The sequence below is a fragment of the Balaenoptera acutorostrata genome, chromosome 12, assembly GCF_949987535.1.
Source record: "Balaenoptera acutorostrata chromosome 12, mBalAcu1.1, whole genome shotgun sequence".
Classification (NCBI taxonomy): Eukaryota; Metazoa; Chordata; class Mammalia; order Artiodactyla; family Balaenopteridae; genus Balaenoptera; species Balaenoptera acutorostrata.
This window is the reverse complement of record NC_080075.1, coordinates 89,734,429-89,759,167: the sequence shown is the minus strand read 5'-3', so window position 1 is coordinate 89,759,167 and position 24,739 is coordinate 89,734,429. Positions and strand designations below refer to the sequence as shown.

The 24,739-nt window shown below is 46.9% G+C and overlaps 1 protein-coding gene across 6 annotated transcripts in view; it reads left to right on the top strand.

Annotated features, from left to right (window-relative positions):
* Window positions 1-9,990, top strand: part of RNF144A (ring finger protein 144A) — a 115,069-nt gene extending 105,079 nt beyond the window's left edge. For all 6 annotated transcript variants that reach the window (XM_057558274.1, XM_057558273.1, XM_057558276.1 and 3 more), the window contains one exon: window positions 5,872-9,990. In XM_057558274.1, the coding sequence (XP_057414257.1) occupies window positions 5,872-6,003 (132 nt within the window). In that variant the 3' untranslated portion in view covers window positions 6,004-9,990. The remainder of the gene's footprint in view (window positions 1-5,871) is intronic.
* The last annotated feature ends 14,749 nt before the right edge of the window (window positions 9,991-24,739 follow it).

The window sequence follows — 24,739 nt, the reverse complement described above, 5'->3', positions numbered from 1 at the left end:
AGAGAACGGGCCCTTGAGAAGTGCAGAAGCCTGGACGGGGGTCCGTAGCCTCCCTGTTGTTGAGGAAGGAGCCTGGGGGCACCTCCCACCAGCCTCTCTCAGCATCGTCGGTTGGCACCTGCCAGGGGCACCTGCTGAGTGCCAGCTCTGAGCCACATGGACAAAGGAAGCCCCCCCACCCCGATCTCAGGCCCCTCTCGGTGCTGGTGGAATTGAACAAAGGCACTCGGGGTGCAGGGGTCTCTTCCTTGGGGTGTGAGGAGCCCTGGAGACACGCAGGGTTGTAGACAGATGTCCACACGTTAGTGCTGGATTTGGGGTAAACAATAAAATATGAGTGAACAGTGTCAAAAGGAAAGTAAGGGAGTCACAAAAACTAGCAAAACGTGTGACATATAAACCAGGAACGAAGGCCGGAGGCTTGGGAATTAGCGAGGGACATGGTGTGCAGCGGAAGAGCCCCACCCAGAGCAGACATTCGCGTACAATCACAAGACCAATTTGCTCTTAAGCCTTCAGTTTTCATAGTTAGAACCACCTCCCAGCACAAGATACAGAATCTCCGTTACTGAAAGGAACTTTTGCTCTCGTAATTTGCTTTTAGAGGTAGAGTATCCACGTGGAAGCTGAGAAAGTCCTCATTTCCCTTGTGAGTCTCCTGGTTTTCCATCTGATTGGTGGCCTCCATTCCCTTACCCATCAAACGGGCTTCTGGCTCAGGGCATGTTCATCATATGCTTCGTCAACGATCCGCGAGTGGAGTTTCACTTTGTATTTATCACCGAGTCTCTTAAGCAGAAATGCAGGCTTGATTGTCTTCCATCAATTTACTGAGGAAAATTGCATTCAGTGTCTCCCTAGCACCCGGAAGTCGTAGTAGGCGCTGATGTTCAGATGCTCTGGGACGGCGGGCAGGCCCCCATTCCATGGCCTGACTCTGGGTCTCTCTTTGCAGCCCCCCTCCCCTCTTTCTCCTCGTCACTGCCTGGCCTTCGGGACGGAAGCCCCCCGGCTGTGCTGTGTCCCTCTCCCTGGCCCTGCTGCGGCCCCGCTGCTGTCCTGGTCCTTGTCACCCACTCCTCTGTCTCCCTGTCTTGTCCGTGCCCGGCTCTGCACGTCCTAATTCTGCCCCCGTCCCTGACCACACTGAGGGGTCGCGGCCCAGACCTTCCACCTGCCTTCACGAACATCCTCTGGAAACACGCTTGTTGTGGAGCGCCCCTTGCCTTTCCCAGTGCTGTTCCAGCGATCAGCCATCATGCGTAAGAGACAAGGGCGGCATTCCTTTCTCAGTCAAGTAAAGCTTCTTCCTTAGGAGGCCAGCACCTGACAAGGGGGTTCTCACCCACGCTGGCTCTTCCTTTCCTTCTAAGCAGGAAACCCGTCTCCCTGTAGAGAGAGCTCACTTTTAGCCTGAGGGCGGCATTTAACACGCGGCTGGTTGCTGATGTCTGTGCTCACCTGTGCTGGAGGTGCCCTCGCTCAGCCCCCCGGGCCGGGCCACAGGCAGGGGCCTCGCGCAGTCACCTGTTCGGAGGGTATTTTTCACTACGCTCAGGAAAATACACACAAGTCGTGTCTTGTACTTGAACTAGACGCCCAGGCCTCTCTGGCTAAAGTACTGGGGCCTTTGGAATCGCTCGTTGGCCATAGATTTTGCATTGGTGAAATGAGAAAATTGGACTGGATTATTATCCAGGGTCAACCGTGGTTTCATTATTCTACGTTTATAGGGAGGTGGGACCCGCGCTTGTGACCACGGCAGGGAGGGGACGTTGTGTCAGCCCTCTGTGTGCATTCCTAGAGCCCACGCCCCCCTGGGGCTGCAAGGCTATGTCTGCCTCACTTCGTTTTCCAACCTGGCGGCCCCATCGAACTCCCAGCTTCGTGCCCACCTGGCTGCCAGCGCCAGACTTGGAGGTCTAATGGTACATTTCAGATAGAACAGGCGTGAACAGAAGTTTACACTTTCCCTCAAGATCGCCTCCTCCTCCAGGTCTCCCTCATTTCGGGAAGCGCACCCCCAGCTTCTGTATCTTCTAAACAAAAGACCTGGGCCGCCCCCAGGGTTCCCACTCTCCCCAGCACCCCTCCACTCCGGCCACATCACCTCCTTCCTGCTCCCCGAACGCTACTCCCAGCCTCCCTGCACGGGTAGCCGTCCTCACCTTCCCTGCTGGGGTCCTTCTCCTTCGGACAGCAGCTCGGCGGTCACATCCTCAGAGACGGCTTCCCGTCACTCCCTTATCAGACCCCCGTCTCCACCTGCCTGACTCCTGCGGGACCTGCCGCCTCTCCTGAGGCTGTTTTCAGTGTCCTGACTCTGTTTTTGTGCAGAAGTTTTTCATTATCTGCGTCCACCTCCTCCTCCCAACAGGAGAACCCATTCTCTCAGAGGACAAAAGCAGACCCTAATTCTCTCGCACTCTATCCAGTTCAGAACAGCAAATGTTCATTAAGCAGAGAAAAGAGGAGCTCTGTGGTGGGGCGAGGACGACTGCAGTGGGAGCGATCAGTAAACGTTCCACGTAAGCGACGCAGCTGCCACCGGCGCTCTTAGCTCATTCGTCCCCTGCCTCAACACACACGCAGGGCCAGCGTAGTGAGAACATTCAACAACCGGCCATGGGGCGGCAGGGGGCAGGCCGACTTGAGTAGGGTCGGTCGCTTTCTGTGGCGTCAGCACCCCCAGGATGGCTTGGTGATGTTTCAAGTTGCCAAGGTGATGTTATTGGATGGAGAACTGGGAAGAGACATGGGAGCAGCCCCCACATACCCCAGCACAGCCCTCGGCCAATGACCCGGCCTCTGTGCAGTCAGGCCTGGGCGCGGCAGACACCCGGGCTGTGTCCGATGCCAAGTTTCAGTGAATTAAATGTGTCCCGTTCATCTTACCATCTCTTTGACTTGGGTTAGTGTTCCCAAGCCCTGGAGTGGTTTTGTCACAGAACTCTCTGGGGGGAGAGGATTCAGAAGCTACTAGATTCCATTGAACTGGTTCATCCTATAAACACATATTGGACGTTTGTTAAGGCAGAGCCACCAGGCTGTGCACAGGGGCTTATGATGGTCACACAAACTGTGTTCTGCTCTGATCGAGTGTACCTCTCGAGAAACTGTCTGACTGGTTAGCCGTTCCTTTAAATCAGGGTTTGCCAGTATGAATGATCCCCGTTTCACCGTGATTGCTTCTTTATCCTTCTGTCTCCTACAGTGTATCATTTCTGCCTGACACGTACTTATAAGATGCTCACTGATTATTTTTTTTAATTAATTAATTTATTTATTTAATTTTGGCTGTGTTGGGTCTTCGTTTCTGAGCGAGGGCTTTCTCTAGTTGCGGCGAGTGGGGGCCACTCTTCATCGCGGTGGGCGGGCCTCTCACTATCGTGGCCTCTCTTGTTGCGGAGCACAGGCTCCAGACGCGCAGGCTCAGTAGTTGTGGCTCACGGGCCCAGTTGCTCCGCGGCATGTGGGATCTTCCCAGACCAGGGCTCGAACCCGTGTCCCCTGCACTGGCAGACAGATTCTCAACCACTGCGCCACCAGGGAAGCCCCTAAGTGATTATTTTTGTTGTGAGGTATTTGCTTCCTGTCTCATTCTTTATTATTGGCTGACTTCCTTCTGACAATATCTGTATCCTCCCATCACCCGTTGGGACCCACTGGGTAACATCGCTTGTTCAATGGCATGCAAAGAAAGAGACAAGATAGCCTGAGTGAAAATGAAGATGGTGTCTTTCTTATTGACCAAGAATGTGAGCATTTGGTGAAGGATTTTGGTGTGTTATTGGTGCAAGAGTCCCTGGCTCCCTAGAGACTGAGAAAGTGTCCCAGGTGGTTGAGGTTATTCAAGGTGCCCTGCAGATCAGTGACACCTTCCTGGGGGGTTTTATGTATTCTGAAACATCTGTGTGCGTGATTTTAACATAGCATGATCTGAATCCACACCGCGTAGTTCCACCGTTGACATCATGTTCAGACAAATGGACTCAGCCAGTCGGCAGAAAACACAGATTCTTAGCATGAGCACAATCTAATTTAGAAACACAACATGGTGTGTGCGTGCGTGTGTGTGTGTGTGTGTGAGATGGTTTTCCGGCAAAATCTAAGGGTGTACTTTCATTCACGCTGCTGTGATGCTGTAGTGTAGCATCATACTTCTGAGCTGATACTAGCTCTCGGAGATCTTTTACTTCATCTGCTTATTTTATAATTGAGAAAACTGAAGCCCAGAGAGGTGAACACACTGAGTCAGGATTAGAACCATGAGCCCAAGGGGTTCATGTATTTATCGCTCTGAACACTAGGTGGCGGACGAATTCCACCTTCGGATTCCGATTCTGGGCTCTAGCAGCTGGTGGAGGGGACCAGTTAAAGAACAACCCCCCTTGCTTCTTTGTCCAGCCTCACTGCCTGATTTGAATGACAGTATGTCTACATTTGAGGCTTATTTCCTTTGGCATTTACTCATACCTAGGGGTAAACATATGTTTTTTAAAAAAATCAAAATTCGTAGCTGTAAATGTTGGGTTTTAAACTCCAGGAATAACACAGGTCTGGTCACCCGCTAATGCACCATGCCTGTGCCTTTCTGTTCTCCCACCTGGAATGCCTTCTCCCACTCATTTTCGTTTACCACCCACCTCCTCATAATCCTTATAATCTCAACCATTTCCCATTGCACGCAAAGTCTCCTGCCCCTGGCTAATGTAGGTGTCTGGCTCCTGGGCTCCCTTTACACCCTGGGACCCAATGACAGTTTCTGTAAAATGTATTATTATCAGTTGTAGTCATGGTCTCTTTCCACCAGACTGGGTGGTCCTTGAGAGCCAAGATCTAATGTGCCTCTGTGTTTGCCACACCTAATACAGCGTTTGGCTCAGAGGAAGCTTGTTGGTTAACGGGATGTATAATTGGATGGAGGTTTGGGTATTTAGATGGAAGGAGGGAAGGGAAGAGAAGGGAAAGGAAGAAAAAAAGGGAAAAAAGGGAAGAGGGAGTGAAAGGAAGGAAGTGAAGGGAAGGAAATATGGATGGATGGATGGATGGGTAGGTGAGTGGATGCTGGATAGATGGATGATGGATGGATGATGAGTGGATGAATAAATGGATGGATGGATGGATGGAGGGATGATATAGGTGGTAGATGATGGAAGCATGCACGGGTGGATGGACGAGTAGATGGAGAGATGATAGATGTATGGAAAGATGGGTGGATGTTGTGTGTAGATGGATAGATGGATAGATGGATGGATATACGTGGGTGGATGGTGGATGGGTGGATGGATGGATGGATAGATGGATGGATATAAGTGGGTGGATGATGGGATGGACGGGGTGGATGGATGTGTGGATGAATGGATGGATGGATAGATGGGTGGATATAGGTGGGTGGATGGTGGATGGATGGGTGGACAGATGGATGGATGGGTAGATGGATGGATGGGTGGATATAGATGGATGGATGGATAGATGGATAGATGGATGGATATGGGTGGTTGGATGATGGATGGGTGGATGGATGGATGGATGGATGGATATACGTGGGTGGATGATGGATGGATGAATGGATGGATAGATGGGTGGATATAGGTGGGTGGATGGTGGATGGATGGGTGGACAGATGGATGGATGGGTAGATGGATGGATGGGTGGATATAGATGGATGGATGGATAGATGGATAGATGAATGGATATGGGTGGGTGGATGATGGATGGGTGGATGGATGGATGGATGGGTGGATGGATAGATGGGTGGATATAGGTGGGTGGGTGATGGATGCGTGGGTGGTTGTGTTGTTTATACTTTAGCTCTCGAACCTACAGACCAGCCAACTCACCCTCTGCTCCTCTGTTTCCTTCTTGCAGGTTGTGGGCATTTTTGCTGGATTTGGGCTCCTGCTCTTGGTGGCCTCGCCTTTCCTGCTCCTGGCCACTCCGTTTGTACTTTGCTGCAAGTGCAAGTGCAGTAAAGGCGACGACGACCCCCTGCCCACCTAGAGGAAGGCGTGCTGCTGGAACAAGACCCCACCTCCGGGAAGCGTGGTTCTCTCCCATCCCACCCGCCGTCCCCCTCTCACTAAACATCTTTCTTGCCTTATGTGCCCCATTGAGCTTCACAGTGTCACGCCGGATGCCGTGATTTCAGGGACTGATATCAGATCGTTGGCGGAGGCCCCAGGTGCAGTCACCCCGGCGTGGGGGAGGCAAGGCTGGCATGGGTGGGGCACGTCCCACAGAGTCGGTCGGTCTCTGCAGACTTGACAAGGGAGCTGCTGTGTGGAGCACCAGGCAGTGGTAGACTAGGAGCGTCTGGTGTTGCTTCGGAGACCTTCTCTCGCAGAATGTTGTCCGTCTCCTCCTTGGCTACAAGCTGGAGCCACGTTGCTGAGAGAAGAAGTCTTTTAAGGATCGCCTCTCACTTCAGACAGAATCCAAGTGTTCTGACTTGAGAAAAGCACTCTGTGTATGACAACTCTTTTTATTACTAATGGCATTTAGTAAAATCCTTTTTAGAAGGTGTTTGTTTGTTTTTTTTCCAACTGAGTAGTGAAAAATCAACAAGGTGCATTGAAACCATCCTATGCCTTTTCTTGAAATGTGCATTTTAAGAAGTTATGGTTAAATGACCTTTCTGGCTCGGCCACTTTTCAGGAGATTTAGAAAGCCTTATGTGCTCTTTGTGTTTTTCTTGAAACTTGTGGAGACTTTTTGGATGCTGTAAGCTGTGTACTGTTACCAACGTGTTTCCTGTCTCGTTGCATTTCTTTGAAAATACTGATGCATTTGAAGGAACATGTCCATCCTTAGGTTTGCCTTTTGTTTTTCTCTCTCTGGTGATTCAGCTTAGTTCACAGGGCTCCTCTCTTTTCACCCAAGTGTCAGTAAATATTTTTTCATGTCTTCGGAAACCAAATGTTTTACTTGGAAATAGTTCTGCTGAGAATCCCTGTGGTTTGGCGGTAGCCTCAGTCTCCTCAAGCAGACAAAAACCAAGCAAATAGTGACATTGATGCCCAGAAGGGGGGCCTCCTATCAGGGCTGGGGGGCTCCCAGGGCCTGGGGGAGAAGCTTCCGGAGGTTCACAGTTTTTGTAATGACTAAGTTAATTTGGAGAAATCATCTATCTTAGTTCCAAATCCTGTTGCTTACCATTTTGCTTACCCTGATGAAAAAAATCTTCCATTTCACTTAGTTATTTTGATTGGTCTTTTACAGGCTGTGTGTGTCTATTACCATGGCAGCAGGATGCCCGGATCAGTAAGACACACGGAACTCCATCAATTGCCTTTGGACAGTGTGTTCTTTACAGAAAGTTGACTTTAATAATGGCTTTTAAAGGGCAAACTGATGGCATCCAACTTGGGACTTCTAAACATAGTAGAAAGGCAAATGTTGTAGATTTATCATGGTGGAACTTTTTTTAAAGCTTACTAAGCATTCCACAAAGGAGTAAAATGAAAACAAACCCTGACTTTTATCTCAGTTGTTTGCTTGTGGCAAGCACATTTGTAAAGTGTGGTGGTGTTTTACATCCTTGACTTCTGCGTTTGTGTACCTGTCTCAGGTCCTGGTTTACCTTCCCGTAGAGAAATGTCTTTATTTCCTAACATTTCATCAGTTGGGAGACACAGGCTCACCTCACTCTTCCCCTCTAGTATTGATTTTCTTTTTGAAACTGAAGCCATTTAGGAACCCAGTCTGTGTCAAAATTACATGCAAAATATCCTCCTTATAATTGCAGTTTGAAAACTCAATAACAATAAGAACATGCCTGGGACCGTCTTTCCGAATGAAGCCTGAGCACCAGGTCTCTGTAGCTTGAGATGTTTTGATCGGGCCTGGAGGTAGAATGGCTTTTCTGGAGAGAGTGACAACTCCGTGAGGCCTGAAGATGAGGTTGGTGGCCCAGGCGTGAGACCGCATCGCGATCTGTGAGTGCGCTTTAAAATTCGTATGGAATACAGCAGGCTCGTGGCCCGTGTCCAGTGGTCCACGGAGCAGGTCTTCATCATCCCAGGTCATCCTGCCTGCGCTTGCTACTGCCCGTTGCATACAGACGTCCATACAGTAGTACCCCCTCCTTTGGGGTGGGAACCAGAGCCTTTGGAGAGGTTGCATTCCCTGGGTCAGCGCTCAGGTCCCTTTATTCCTAGCGAGTCGGGCTGTCTTGTCTCTCCTAGAAGAGTCCACGGGCAAATCATGCACATCCTGAGCACCAAACATCCCTGTGCCTTTACCTCTGACAGGCTCATAGCACGTGGTTTGACCCAGGTAGGAAACAGCGGAGATTCTGGGGCCGGCCGGGGCCAAAGCAGCACCTACTTGCTCTGAGGTTTTGCATCAAGCATGCCTCAGAATGCTCAGTCTGATTCAGTAAAAACAAAACTAAAACTGTCTACTCCCTAGAAAGATACCAGCGGGATCGCATTGAGATCCTTACGTAGACTTGCATCGCCCCCATCTGACTCCTTTTTGTTCAGGGAGGAATGCCATCCCATTGTTTGTGGGGACACAGTATGAACCAGGCTTGATGTCAGATGTAAACAGGATGTGGGAAGGTGGCCTGCGGTTTGGGTTTTGACCTTTCTGTCCCTCCCAGTAAAACCTGGGGATTCGATGCTTAGGAGGTGGTCTTGATTAAAAATGACACTTTTACAGGTGGTTTTCCTGCTGACTCTGGAAAGTCAGCAGGAAAAGTCTCTGGAAGCACACGTCTGTTTATTCATTTAGAGGCCTTTAAATCTGGGGACGAGGGGAGGAAGAGGACGGAGACAGACCACGGCTGACCCTGCCACTGTCCGGGTGGGGTTCTCTGAGTCCCTTTGGTAACTGACAAGGCCGTGAGGTCTCCCCGGCCGTGCCCGGTCTCTGATCCTGATCCTGCCCTGCATCCTTCAGCCTGGCCAGCCGAGCTCGCCATCGTCACGGGGGACCAGCGCCTTCACAGGCATCTCTGTAGATGTTCACGGGGCAGAGACCGACCTGGGACCTAAGCATGCGCAGAGCCTTTGACTGTCCAGACCAGTGTCGGCTCCACCTCCAGGGGGAGCTGCGGACTGAGGGACCAATATCCGCCACCTCTGGCATCTTTTTAAAGGGGAACAAATTCTCTTTACAGCATATTATTGCACAAAACCGGTTTAGCAAACCAGGCCAGTTCCCGGGGGAAGGAGAGTATCAGATATGCAAAAATTACTCCACGATGATTTTATCTTCCTCTCCTATGTTACAAATGTTAAAGGTTATTTCGCACATTAGAAGAGAGCATTTTTCCCTTGGTCGTCTTTAAAAATGAGAGGATTGGAAAGAACCAGGGTGGGTTTTTTGTATTTTTCTCAGATTCTCGTTGATTAATAAATACCCGGGTATGTGTATATAAATCACAGTAAAATCATCAAGGGAAAACATTTTGCATGTATAAAGCTTCCTGAAGGTCTCTTTAAAAAATACCAAAGCTTGTTTATTCCTTATCATTAACGCAAGCCCTTATGAAAGTAAACAAAATAAAGCGTTATGACTGGTATTGTCAAAAATGCCTGCTGGAAAGAAGGGGCTGCATTAAAGCAGAATGACGGGTGCATCCTAACCAGGAGAGCCTGCTGTTTGGGTGTGTAAAGCCCGTGGTCTCCCCGTCCTTGGTTTGCACAATCCTGTCTTCCGAGATTCCAGCAGCCTTCAGGGAGGGGTAGGTACCCGACCTTTCCTTCATTCCATGCTCATTTTACCATGGGTGTATTTTAATCTTGTATAAAAATATGCATGAATGAGTCATGCACATGTATACATTATGTATTTGACAAGTGGTGGTAAAAACAAAAAAACAAAAACAAGTTTGGTTTGTGTTTTTGAAATGTCAGTACGTTTTGTGCCACTAACACTGTGATGTATAAAAGAGCTGTTTGAATGCCTTTTAATGTTGTGTTTTGTACTTTGGAATCATATGGAAAAGTTTGATTTGTAATTTCAATACATATTTTAAGTGTATTGTGTCTTATGTAGTTTGTCCCCCCCTTTAGAAGGGATTTCTTTTTAAAGATATTTTGGCTGGAATACAGGTTACTTTTGTAAATCCTGTCTGGCTCCATCTTTTTTATACTCTTAGTTGACTGCTGTCTTGAAGATTGAAAATATTATGAGGATTGGAGGTGGACGGGAAGGGGAACTTCTACCACTGGGAAAACAGCTTAAAAAAGAAAAAAGTAATAATTAACATACACTAGGATATTGTTTTGGGTGTACAGCATAGTGATTCAATATTTTTATACATTACGAAATGATTACCACAGTAAGACCGGCTACCATTCGTCACCATATAAAGTTTTTACAATCTTTTTTTTTTATTGGAGTGTGATTGCTTTACAATGTTGTGTTAGTTTCTGCTGCACAGCGAAGTGCATCAGCCATACGAACACACACATTCCGTCCCTCTTAGACCTCCCTCCCATCCCATCCCCCATCCCACCCATCTAGGTCATCCCAGAGCACTGAGCTGGGTTCCCTGTGCTATACAGTGGGTTCCCACTTGCTAGCTATTTTACACACTGTAGTGTATGTATGTCAATCCTAATCTCCCAGCTCATCCCACCCTCCTCTTCCCCGCCGTGTCCACCCTTCCGTTCTCTACATCTGCATCGCTATTCCTGCCCTGCAAATAGGTTCATCTGTACCATTTTTCTAGATTCCACATGCATGTATTAATATACGATACTTGTTTTTCTGTTTCTGACTTACTTCAGTTTGTATGACAGACTCTAGGTCCATCCACGTCTCTACAAATGACCCAATTTTGTTCCTTTCCTTTTTATGGCTGGGGAATCTTATTGACTATTTTCCCTATATTACGTTGCACCCCTGGGATCTTACAGCTGGAAGTGTGTCCCTCTTAACCCCCTGCACGTTACCTTGTCCGTCCCCCAGCCCCCTCCCCTCTGGCAGCCACCGGTTTGTTCTCTGTAACTATGAGTCTATTTCTGTTTTGTTTCCTTTGCTTGTTGCTTTTTGTCTTGTAGATTGCACATATAAGTGAAATCATAGCTTCTTTGTGTTTCACTGTCTGACTTATTTCACTTAGCATGATACCCTCCAGGTCCATCCACGTACACTGAGGTGTTCTCTCTTGGGAATGTTCTCAACTCTGTTCTGCAGCCAAAACGATCTGGGACGCTGGGAAGGTGAGCCCACTCAGCCTCCCCCGTCTCCTTCTCACGGTGCCCGCCCAGGAAGGCGGCATCGGAAGGCGTCCCAGCCTGGCTCCTCTACCTACGTCCACAGAGACAAGCACTTGCAAAACTACCAAAGTTTACTAGACCATCATCAAAATCAGTGATCATCCTTTCACTACTGGGAAAAAAAGAATAAATATGGATTCTGTGTGTTTAGCAGGGGAAAAGAATAGTAACTCTGAGTGTTCCACCTTGATTTTCCTTTGCTTCATCTAAACCTCATGGAAGAATGTACGTACCTCACTCGTTAACTTGAAATGAAAGGCTAGACATAGACAGTTAGTTACCTGTCCTATGGCTACGTTTTTAAAACCACCCTTAGAATCTGGAGATGCAGATGGAGCGAGGAGTGTTGTGTGAACTGGGGACTCGTTGCTAACATTGAAGACACAGAGTCCCTGCTCACAGGGACTCCTAGTCTGGAGTGAGGCAGGTCTGCCCATCAGAGACGATGATTAGTGATCTGCTGGGCCACCTGCAGCCCCTCAGCCAGAGAAGGCTGTCAGGAGGATGAGCTATGTGAAGTGGGTCTTGGAGGTGAGCAAGGGTCAGCCAAGCAAAAACGAGGGCTGGAGTGTTCAAGGGAATGGCCCAGTTCAGCAAGTGCAAGGGCTTTGGTCAGACCAGCACACCGGGGCTGAACTGTCACTCAAGCGTCCACCTGCAGTGGGCATAGCGTGAAAAGCTCTGGGACTCGACCTTCATTCTAAAGCTACGGGGAGTGGGTCGGTTTTCTAGGGCTGCCATAACAAAGCCCCACAGACTGGGGGGCTGAAACAACAAAAATGTCTTCTCCCACAGTTCTGGAGGCCAGAGGCCCAAGGTCAACGGGTAACAGGTTTGGTTCCTTCTGAGAACCCCGAGCGAAGAGGATCTCTTCCAGCCTCTCTCCCAGCTTCTAGGGGTTTGCTGACATCTCAGGCGTTCCTTGGCTTGTTCATGCCTCAAACCAACCTCTGTCTTCATCTTCACATGGTCCTTTCCCGGTGTGCCTGACTGTCTCTGTGTCCACATTTCTTCCTTTTATAAAGACACCAGTCACTGGATTAGTCCCACCAGGGACTAATCGTCCAGGATGACCTCATCTTAACTTGACCATTTTCAAAGACCCTATTTCCAAATGAGGTCACATTCACAGGTGCTGGGGGTGAGGATTCCAACATGTTTTGGGGGGACACAGCTCAGCCCAAAGAGGGAGCATGGCCCATGGGTGGACAGCCCTACCCAAGTGAGACCGATCACAGAAGGCAGAGAAGACCCAAAGATGGTGGGCTGCCAAGCCTCCCCCGCCCTGAAGCAACCCCTCCCCACTCTGGTTGGACCTCAGTTCTTCAAGCTGACCTGGAACGTGAGAATCACCCCAGAGGACACTCTGCTGAGAAGCAAACTGCTTTTAAGCAAAATAAATCTGTGTGTGTGTGTGTGTGTGTGTGTGTGTGTGTGTGTGTGTGTGTACACATGGGCGCATGGATTCGTCCTCCCCACAAAAAATACTCCTCTCTGTACCAGCACTCACCAACATCAGCCTCTTAGGGGACCCAAACTGCAGGGCATGGGAGGGTGTCGGTGCTAACCACGGCTTGTGTGCCTATGAGGGTTGCTGCAAAGGTCGACCTCACCGGGTGCCCTGTTCCTAGGGGAGAACGTAGCTGCTGATGTGGCCAGATCCGGAGACAGTGTCAAATGCTCCTGTTCCCTGGGCTCTGTCTCAGCCCCTGGGTGACTCAGACGTTTAAAAATAGCCATTCCTGCTCATTACTGGTTTTTTACAATTCTTCCCTTTCTAGCGTCTCTCAGGGTGTGCGTTTTAGGAATGGGGCCGACACGGGACGGGCGGCAGAGCATCATGGTCAGGAGTGCGGCCACTGTGCTCAGGGCACCCTGGGCTCAGGTCCCAGGTGGGTGACTTCCTAGGCATGTGACTTACCCAGGGGGTCCCTTTCTTCATTTGAAAATGAGGGTTAAAATACTTCACAGGATTTTTTTTTCTACTTGCTTTTTTCAATATTTATTTAAATTTAAAAAAAAATTTTATACAATTTTTAAAGGTTACTTTGCATTTACAGTTATCACAAAATATTGGCTCTATTCCCCAAGCTGTGCAATACATCCTTGAGCCTGTCTTACACCCAATAGTTTGTGCCTTACATTCCCTCTCCCCCGCCCCCGTGTTGCCCCTCCTCCACTGGTAACCACTAGTTTGTTCTCTGTATCCTTCATTGGACCTTTCCAAGGATAAATGAGAAAATGTAAGTCAATCGTAGAGTGTTGGGCAACATGTCAAGTCATTGATGAATTCCGGTTCTGATGTGGGTGACGGCTCCACCAAGAACAGTCACTCACATCCTCCAACTACAAAACACCGAGGGCCCCTCCCCCTCTTCTCAGTCTACGACCCGTGAAACATGCCGGATCCGACCACTTTTCCCTCTGACATCACAGCCCATGCTTCCAGGGATGCTGGTGATGGCTGTGCTGGACTCTTCAACACAAAGAAAAACGGAGTAAAATTCTCCATATGGGAAAACCGAAAGTCATTCACTTGTCCCCCTAGGTAGTTATCTGGGTCTTTTAAAATACATATTTTAACTCATTCTATATATAGTTTTTATCGACTTAGAAAATCCACTCAGAATGTCCATATATTTAATGCAGTTTTCATCACACTGAAAAGCTCCAGGAGAGCATAGTCTGTTCTCACACCTCAGAATCTCTCTGTTTATCACAGCTTTTATGAAAGGCCCAAAATGGAAAAAGAGTAAATTTTGAAAGCTTCAGAAAAGTGAACTCGATCGTTAGTTTTATCCAGGAGGTTAGGAAATTATCATTATAAATACGGGTTTTTACTGTTGGCTTCACTAACTCCTACTACTGTCTGACACATTAGGTAGAGACACAGTAGATGCTTGTCAAATGAAGGAATTAGTTGCTCTGTGTGTGTGTGTGTGTGTGTGTGTGTGTGTGTGTGTTTACAGGAGGAAGGTCAATTGCTTGGGTCATTCGGTTAAAAAAAATCAACCATTAAATTTGAACTGGCAGACCCAGCAATCCCACTACTGGGCATATACCCAAGAGAAAACCATAATTCAAAAAGACACGTGCACCCCAATGTTCATTGCAGCACTATTTACAATAGCCAAACGGATAAAGAAGATGTGGTACATTTATACAATGGGATATTACTCAGCCATGAAAAGGAACGAAATTGGGTCATTTGTAGAGACATGGATGGCCATAGAGACTGTCATACAGAGTGAAGTAAATTAGAAAGAGAAAAAAGAGAAAAAAATATCGTATATTAATGCATATATGTGGAATCTAGAAAAATGCTATAGATGATCTTATTTGCAAAGCAGAAATAGATACACAGACGTAGAGAAAAAACATATGGACACCAAGGGGGAAAGGGGAGGTGGGATGAATTGGGAGATTGGGATTGACATATATACACTATAGATACTATATAGAAAATAGATAACTAATGAGAACCTACTGTATAGCACAGGGAACTCTACTCAGTGCTCTGTGGTGACCTGAATGGGAAGGAAATCCAAAACAGAGGGGATATATGTATAGCTGATTCACTTTGCTGTACAGCAGAAACTAACGCAACATTGTAAAGCAACTATACTCCAATAATAATTAATAAAAAAAAAATTTGAACTAGAAGTATACATACAGTCTAGAAGCAAAAGGGTCACTATAGTTGTATTATGAATTGGGACCCTATCATAAGCTGGGCAGTTTGCTCACTCCCTTACACGGGTTGATTTGAGTGCTCACAGTTCTGCAAGGACTGTCATCTCCACAGCACAGGAATGAAAGGGGCTCTGGGAGGCGTGGCCACAAGGACCCCTGTAGGAAGTGGCAGCTGGCGGGGGAGGCAGGTCTGCCCTGCTGGACACATGTGCTGCCCATCGCACTATTCTCCTGCCTTTTCTTTCTTGATCCACTCTTAACAAAATTATTATATATATAATATATATTAGATGTTGTAAATATATTACAATAAACCACTCTGCATGGTTTATTGTAATATACTCTGTAGAAGTTTTGCAAACAGAAACAGTGCACAACAGATCCAGGAAGGCAGTTACTTTCTAGAAAACTGGGGGGTGGCAGGGTGAGGGAAGGAAGGGGACACCCATCAGAGACTTCTCAGCCTCACCTGTGATGTTTATTTCACACACCAGGCATATAACTGAGCTCTATAGGATTCATGTTTTGTTTTGTTTCTTTTTACTTTTGGGGGGGTTTATTTATTTATTTATTTTTATTTATTTATGGCTGTGTTGGGTCTTCGTTTCTGTGCGAGGGCTTTCTCTAGTTGTGGCAAGTGGGGGCCACTCTTCATCGCGGTGCGCGGGCCTCTCACTATCGCGGCCTCTCTTGTTGCAGAGCACAGGCTCCAGACGCGCAGACTCAGTAATTCTGGCTCACGGGCCTAGTTGCTCCGCGGCATGTGGGATCTTCCCAGACCAGGGCTCGAACCCGTGTCACCTGCATTGGCAGGCAGACTCTCAACCACTGCACCACCAGGGAAGCCCAGGATTCAGGTTTTAATCTTTTTTTTTTTTTTTTTTAATTTAGCTGAAAAGTTCATGGGTGCTTGTTACACTATACTTTTTAGTTTTTTGGGTTTTTAATTTCTTAAGAATTAGATTTTGACCCCCAGCCTCCCATACTGCTCCTTATTTATGCTTTTAAAATTCTAAGACAATAACATATCCCAGGAGTGTGAATTCTCTGGAGAGCTTCAGGGAGATGCAGAAGAACTCTCCCTTGAAGGACTGATTCCTGGCTCTCTCCTCCGACCTCATGGAGGAGACCCCGAAAACCAGCATTTCAGTGAAGCATTGATCCCTAACGAAGCTCCCCAGGGAAGAGTCGCCAGAATCCCACGGCTGGAAAAACCCCTCAGAGATCACCTGTTCTTATAAACGAGGAGCCTGGCGCCCAGCGGGGAGACCTCCTCGCCCACAGCCCGCAGCTCCTTCTCTGCAGATCTTCTCTCTCCATCCTCAGCACCTTAATTCCGCACACAGACCAAAGCACGTGCAGCGGGATTCTGCCCTCAGGCATCAAGGCCACTGGGGTGCAGAGACGAGAAGGTTATACCTGCCCTGAAGCACAGCGAGGGGCAGAGAGGAACAACATCCCTCAGGGGAAGTCAGAGCAACTCCTGGGGGAGAAGGGACTGCAGGGCTTGGGGGTGGGCAGAGAGAACAGGACTTCCCTGAGCACAGACAGGAGGGAGGGGCGCCTCTTCATACCCCCTGTGTGAGCAGAGTCACAGAAGCAGGCCTGGGGTGGGGTTGGGGACAGACAGGTGGTGAAGGGGCTGGAACAGCAGGAAGAAGACCACTAGGCTTGGCCAGCCTGGGAGATTCGGGGTGAAGGCTGGTGGTGGCATGAGAAACAGGGCTACCATTTGGAGCCTGCAGTGGAAGGGAGTGGAGGCCTGGAGGTGACTAGGAGGCTGTTAACATGGGTGGGCGTCTGTACCAGACTGTGGAGAGGAAGCAGAAAGGATAGAACATCAGTAAAAAGACTTAAGGTCAACAGAGGTGAAATTGCAGGCTTGGCTCTGTTGGCAGCCGAGTTCTGGGTGTACGGTTTGCTGGACGTGCTGCAGTGACCTGGACACGGGGACTGTGTGTTCTTGGGCCGTGTTGTGGCACTTTGTCCACAGAGTTCAGGATGACCAAGGGAAGAATGACCGCTCTGGCTGTTCCCGTCCTCTGCTTTCAACACCGCTGGATCTTCCTGTGCTAAGCTCCCTCCTCCAGGACAATCATGAAAACGCCCAGTGTTAGGAGACATGCAGAGCAATGCTCACCTGGGTGTGCCCAGTTCTTACTCATATTCCCCCTCCTTCAATCCATCTTAATTATGATGCTTAATTAAACATCCACAAATGCTGCCAAAATGCCCCATTGCCTCAGCAGCTAGAGCCTGGAGGAAGTAGATGCACAGGGACAGTCTATGCTCACCCTCAACACTCAGGTGATGCTATCTCAGAGTCACCTTTTCTTGATGCTGAAACAAGAAAAAGAAATTGATGATCTTGGCCAAGGAAACCATGGGGAAATGGTCAGGGTGATGACTAATTTTTTTTCTTCTGTGATGCTTCACTCAACAAAGAAGCTTACTGCCTAGCATGGAGCATGAGAAACCTTAACCCTTAACATTTTCTAATCCTTACAAAAATTCTAGAAGTCTGTATTATTTTGCACCCATTTTGTAGATGAGAAACCATAAGTTCACCTGCCCACGGTCAAAGTCAGTATTCCATGGAGCCAGCATTTGAGCAGGTGTCCTTAGGAGTGCCAAGATGGATCTCTCCACTGAATTGTTTCATTTTCCCAATGCCTCTTGTAGAGTGGGTACCGTGGAGGCAGGACGGCTCATTATTTTGAGAGAGAAGCTCATTATGGCTCAGAGAGGATGTATCGTAAGTGATGTAACTGGTAGCAGCAAAGCCAACTTATCCCATGCTGCCCAGCGACTGTGCACTTGTGTCTTTGGTCCAGTGTTTTAGAAGGAGAAGCTCTTTGGTTTGTGGTCTCCATGCTGAGAGCATGTTTCAGGCTTCTGTTGTGACATGGTGGGGGGCCACTTGTTTACCAAAGACCCTCCTGTTCCCCATAATTCTTGGTTTGTGTATGAAACAGGGTAAGTCGTGCACAGGGACCCACGCACACCATGACACATGTAATATTTAGTTAGAGCTAGCACTCTGCTGTAATTTCTCTTTCCAACATTTATTTCATCATTAGTCTTTTCATTTCTCCTGCAGAGCCTTGAGTATTTCTTGAAAATGACTTCTATGAAATACTTCCATATTTAAACTTGTTCAACATACTTTTTCAGTTTTTAGTGAAATTGCAAAAGTCAGTTTCAGATATTTGCAAATGGCAATAACTTCTTTTCTTTGATCCTCACGTGATTTTCTTCTCCAGCTGGTATATTCCTACAGTTGGAAGGAATCTTGGTAGGCGTCTTATCTCCTTTTTACTGAAAATGTGGATTTAGACCTGAAGCATTACAGTGCTTGGGAACTACTTAGAAACGCAGGAACTAAGCCCCACCTCAGTCAGATCTACTGAGTTAGAATCCGGATTTTAGGACGATCCCTAGGTGACTGGTGAGTACATTATATTACCTTTTCACGGCTGTGTAACAAATTAGCAAAAACTTAGTGTCTTAAAACATGTTGATTATCTCACAGTTTTTATGGGTATGTAGTCTGGGAAGCTGAACTGGGCTCACTGCTCAGACTCTCACCAGGCCAGAAAGGTGTCAGCTGGGCTGTGTTCTCATCTGAAGTCTCTACTGGGGAAAAGCCCACATCTGTTCTCATTTACAATGTCAGCAGAATTCATTTTCCTCCATGTGCTTGTTGTTGTCTGCGGGGAGCCCCTCGGGTCCTAGAGGCTGCCTGCACTTCCTCACCACGTGGGTTTCCTCAACATGGTGGCTTACATCATCAAATCAGCTAAGAAAGTCTCTCTCTAGTGTGTGCTAGCAAGATGAACATATATGCATATGTATATATATGCACTTGTATATATAAGTATATGTATATATACATGTGTACGTGTGTGTGTGTGTGTAGATTAATCATGGAAGTGACGTCTTTGCCTTGGTTTGAAGCAAGTTACAGGACTTGCCCCACTTGAGGCAAGGGAACTATACAGGGTGTGAGCATGGACGCTACCCTAGTGTCTTTCTTTTGTGTAAATAGAAATTTGAGAAGCAATGATCAGATCTCAACTGTTACCACATTCTCACAGGTGCAAGGACCTAAGGCTTTGCATATGAACCACTTTTCCTAAGTGACACAGCTGGATTTCCAATCCTCTTGTTTGCTTTTACACCACACTCACCAGCTTCTACACCCACTGCCCCCTCCAAGCATCTCTTGCTAAAGTCACCAATGTCCTCTCAATCCACACAGGATCCAGTTGCATTATGCCGGCATTCTCCTTTCCCAAAGAGGGTCACAGCCAAAAGGGCTCGACAAAGAAAGCGTGGCGGTGTCCCCAGTGGATGAGGGGGTCTGTAAGACCCTCAACCATTCTCAAAGCACGTGGTAATTGGCAGTTCTGGATGTTTCTTTTGTTCCTTACAAATTCCAAAGGATTCAGCCAGACAAATACTCCAAGACCCTCTGGAGTGTTTCCCTTGTGCACAAACTTCAGCCAGAATAAACCAATAGTGAAATGGAGGGAAAGGTCACAGTGTTTTTCTGGGACTCCAAGTGACTGCCTCAGATTTAGCTCTGATTTTTCCAGCTCACGATCCCTAACCACAACCCCACCGTCCTTCACTGTTTCCCAGACCACATCAGAGATGCCTGGGATCTCCTGCCTTCTCTCCTCACTTGGAAGAACTCTTGACCTCCTCCAAGAGACCCTGCTCAGATGTCCCATGCTCTATAAAGCCTTTCCTGTCAAGCCAGCTATTGGCCCACCCCACCTCCCTGACCAGCTCCTGCAATCCCACTTTCCTCCTTTGCCCCCCTTGCATTTGGTCAAGTTGCCATGTTGACAATTAAGATGAGTTGTAATGACCTATTTATGTGCCTGTATTCCTTGGGAGAACTTGGGCCCTGAGTCTACACTCTGTTTTTCCAAGTGTCTAGTAGATGGGCACCAAATGATTTCTAAAAGGGTAGATGGAAACTATAGAACTCAAAGACAAATAAAACAATGTTTTGATGACCTGGGTTCTACTAAGATAGTGGCCTGAGTAGCCCTGTTCTGTTCACCCCTGACATTCATGTGAGCTGGTCACAGAAACAAAGAGGCTGCCAGCATTTCTGACCTGAGTTTCGTTATCAGGTCCAAATTAACTCCCAATGTCCAGGCAAAAGCAGAATGTGACACTCTAACAACTCATTCCAAGCTCACTTATGTAAATATTTTTCTGCCCAGTTTTATGTCTCTGAGTTGGGGTCTGACTTCCAATGTCAGCACAGAGCCCTGACGGGAGTATAACATTCCCCCCAGGCTTCAGTTGAATATTTATGAATATTCTGTAGTAGCTGCCTTCTATTGTTCCTGGAAGACTTTTATTATTTAGAGAGTAATTAATCATATTCTGAGGGAAAATGCAGGAGCCAAGTTCCATGGTGAGGTTTATGACGGCTTTTTCTTCCCAGATGAACAAAATAATAACCTCCGCCAAGGCTTTCCCCCCAGATTGCTTATCTCCTGCATCGATCTGCACACACTCCCACAGGCCAAGGTGGAATTCCATCACCACGCGGCCGGCTGAAGAACACAGTTCAGGTGTAAGTCTCCTGCTGTGGATTTTGTTGACTGGTTAGCACACCTAGTCTTTGGAATTCATGATTTAGGCCAAATGCTGAGGCCTAGAATTACATCTCATACTTACTTCTGGTAAGGCTATCATAGCTCTTCATAAATTACGCAACGCAAGAATGAGAACTATTTCTAGAATCTCAGAGGTTGATATGGAAGAGTCCCCACTCTGTGCATTAGACCTAGTATTTGACAGACATTACCTATCAAATACATATTATATGACAGGAATTTTCCCCGTTTTACTCTGTAACAGATAAAAAAGATAAGAGATAGTAGATCAGTTTGCTATTGATAGTCGTTCCCAAATTCAGTGGTTTAAAATAATGAGTATTTCTCATTGCCGGTGAGCCTAGTGGTCATGGAGGCGGCCCTTCCTGTGTCCCCAGAGCTAATTCAAGCACCTGTGATTAGCTTGGGTCAGCGGGGTTTGTGGTTCTGCTGATCTAGAACTGACTTGGCCTCGTTTCACGTGGCCTCCCGTTTCTAGCAGGTTTGGCAAGTGTTGTCCTCAGGCTGACCCCGGGCAGAGGTTGAACAAAGAGCAGAAACACGCAGGGTCCCTGGAGGTCTAGGCTTGAAACTGTTTCATTTTAATTCTGCTGAGTTTTTTTTTTTTTTTTTTTTTTTTTTGGTATTGTTGTTTCCTTTTTGTTTTTTTTGCCAAAGCAAATCTCAAGAAGGTTCCAGAGTTAAGAAATAGGGAAATATTGTACATTCTGCCTCTTGATGTGAGTGGCTGTAAAATCACATTGCAAAGGGGGTGGATGGGGGGGGCATCCATGTAATCAGTCACAGATGTGTTCTTTGTAATGATGTGGGGAACTCGACAAAAGGAAGATTAGATAGGGGGCCTTCAATCTCAACCAAGAAAAGCCACAGAAGACACTGTGTCCGTGGTATGAAGGACATTATGGTCCCAAGTTAAAACAAGTTGATTACAGACAACTCAGGTGGAGAGTCAGATAAACAAAGAACGATAAAGGTTTGCTCACCACTGATACCAGCGTGCGTGGTGTTGAGTGAGACGGACCAAAGGAGGGAGGAGAGATATACATCCAGTTTCTTTGTCTGCATCTCTGCTGACTTTGAAGGAAATTCTCTCCTCTGCTCAGAGGACTGATTGTGGTGAAGTTCTATCAGCAGCTTCATTAATCCTTAACCAGCTCAAATGGGGAACTTCTGGTCATATTAGGGATGAGATAGTTTCTGGTAGGCTCCTGTATATGTATGGATCATCTCCTTTCTCTAGAAATTCTTCTTTTGGGGGGAACAGAAATAGAATAATACTAATACTATAAAAACAAAGCAATGACAAAAATTCAATTGGAATTGTTTGTGGTCCAAGTACAGAACAGAGGTGGAAAAACGGAAATGTTTGGCATTTATCCTATGGGTAAGCTGTAAGCAAGCAAGAGGCATGGTCAGCTTTGCAATTTAGAAAGGGCCCATCTGTATGGAGTGAATGCTCGCACTAGATTTGAGAACACAAAACTGAGTTTGGCAGTAGTCTAGGGAAGAGATGCTAAAGGTCCTGATGGAGGCATCGGTCACTGGGTTGGAGAAACGAGGATGAATTTAGTAATGTTCGTAGGATAGAACGTGGCAGTTACTTAGCTGTAGCAGCGTGGCGGTGACAGGGAGAAAGCAGCAGCTGTGGTTTTGGGTTCGAGACCTTGGACGAACGTGCATATGCCCTGGGGTGGTGAATATAGGAGGAGGAGCAGGACGGGGCTGGGAGGGAGATTGTGGGTTCGGTTATGGACAGGTTAAGCTTGATGTGCCCATGGGGTACCCAGTGGAAGTGTCCAAAGGGCAGGTAGATATAAAAGAACAAAGCTTAGGAAAGTAATCAGGGCAGGGGATTAACTTTGGAACCATTGTTATGTAGATGGATAGTAAAGATATAGGAGCCAAAGAGGTGTTAGAGAGTTACCAAAGGAGGAAAAGCCCAAGGCAGCAGACCAATATCAAAGCTTCGTCAGAGGAAACACAACCCACAGGAGGGACACTCAGAAGAAGTGGCCTGCAAGGGAGAGGGAGAAAATAGGAGTGGAGGATAAAACATTTCAAAAATGAAGAAATGGTCTAATGTCTACTGCTGCAGACAATTCAGGTTAGATTTTTTTTCAAAACCATTAGTTTTGCCCTAAGGAGAGCATTGGTAATCTTGAAGAATAGACTGGGAGCCAAAACAAAGTCAAGGCTACAGTTTGCAGTAACTATAAGCTGCTATTGCGTTTAAAGTGCTTCTTAGGTGTTGGGACTTTTTTCTTGGCTGTAACAATAATAATGGTAAAAGCTAACATTTCCTGAGTGTTCAACATGCTCCCAGCATGGTACTTAGTTCTTTGGGAGACACATTTTTTCTTTTTTTTTTTTTTAATTTTAAGTTCTTTTTAAATTTATTTATTTATTTTTGGCTGTGTTGGGTCTTCGTTTCTGTGCGAGGGCTTTCTCTAGTTGCGGCGAGCGGGGGCCACTCTTCATCGCGGTGCGCGGGCCTCTCACTATTGCGGCCTCTCCCGTTGCGGAGCACAGGCTCCAGATGCGCAGGCTCAGTAATTGTGGCTCACGGGCCCAGTTGCTCCGCGGCATGTGGGATCTTCCCAGACCAGGGCTCGAACCCGTGTCCCCTGCGTTGGCAGGCAGATTCTCAACCACTGCACCACCAGGGAAGCCCCTGGGAGACACATTTTAAAATTTAATCCCCTGAACAACTCTATGAGTTTGATACTCTCATTTTTACTTTAAAACTGAGCACATGAGGCTTCGAAATGTGAAGGAATTGGCCTGAGGTCATGCAGTTAAGAGTGATGGAACAGAACTGGTTTCCCGGTGCTCCAACCCCAGAGGCAGAACCTCTTACCCAGTAAACAATGACCCCTGTTCATGGTGTTCAGACTCTTTGGGCTGCAAGTACCCCATTCAGTTCTGTTAAGCCCACAAGAAAAAAGAAGATGAATTCATGACAATGAAACAGGCAGGTGTGCAAGTGGGTCTTTTATTGGGGTGGAGAAAGGTGGTGGCCTTTCTAGCGACCCAGAATGTTCTCCTCTCTTGCATGGACCTCTTTCTCCCTGAAGCCTGACTTTGTCAGTATCCCACATGTCAGTGTCCTGACAACAACTGTCTTTAAGTTGATATTCCCTCTGTTCAAAGAAGATTTAGTTTGATGCTCAAATCTCTTAGTTCCAAATCAAAATTCCTGGAGAAGAACTCTGATTGGAACAAACTGATCAAGTGTCTTCCTGTGGCCCCATCAACTGAAGTCAGGAGGCCTGGACCAAATGTAAAAATGACTACTCTCATCTTGACCTTGTAGAATTGGGAGAGCTGGAGAGGTAGGTTCCTGAGAAGTGGGATGAGGTGGGGGGAATCTTAGGGAGAAAACAGCAGGTGTACATATTCCATGATGTCTAATTCCTCTGGCATCCCAGAGAAGTGGGTAGTTTATCCCATGTTTTAAAAATGAGCACTGACAGGTATGTGAAAAAATGTTCAATGTCACTAATCATGGGGGAAATGCAAATCAAAGCCCCAATGAGATGTCACCTCACACCTGTCAGAAAGGCTGTTAACAAATAACAAAAAACAAGTTTTAGTGAAGATGCAGAGAAATTAGAATACTTTTACACTGTTGGTATGCAAAACAGTGCAGCCACTATGGAAAACAGTATAGAGGTTCCTTGAACAATTAAAAATGGAATTACTGTAAGATCCAACAATCCTGCCTCTGGATATTTATCCAAAGGAATTGAAATCAGGATCTTGACAAGATATTAGCAGTCTGATGTTCATAGAAGCACTATTCACAATAGACAAGGTATGGAAACAAGTATCCATCCACAGATGAATATATAAGGAAAATGTGGTATATCCCTACACTGGAATACTATTCAGCCATACATGACAACACTGACGGACCTCGAGGACAATTATGCTAAGTGAAGTAAGTCACAGAAAGATAAATACTGCATGATTCCACTTACAAGAGGTATCTATTAGTCCAATTCATAGCATCAAAAAGTGGAATAGTGGTTCCCAAGGGCTGAGAGGAAAGAGAAATGAGGAGTTAACTAATTGTCGGGCATAAAGTTTCAGTCAAGCAAGATTGGAGCTGTACAATGAGGTGAATGTTGTTTTTGTGCCTGGTAACACAACACCCATTCTGCAGCCCGT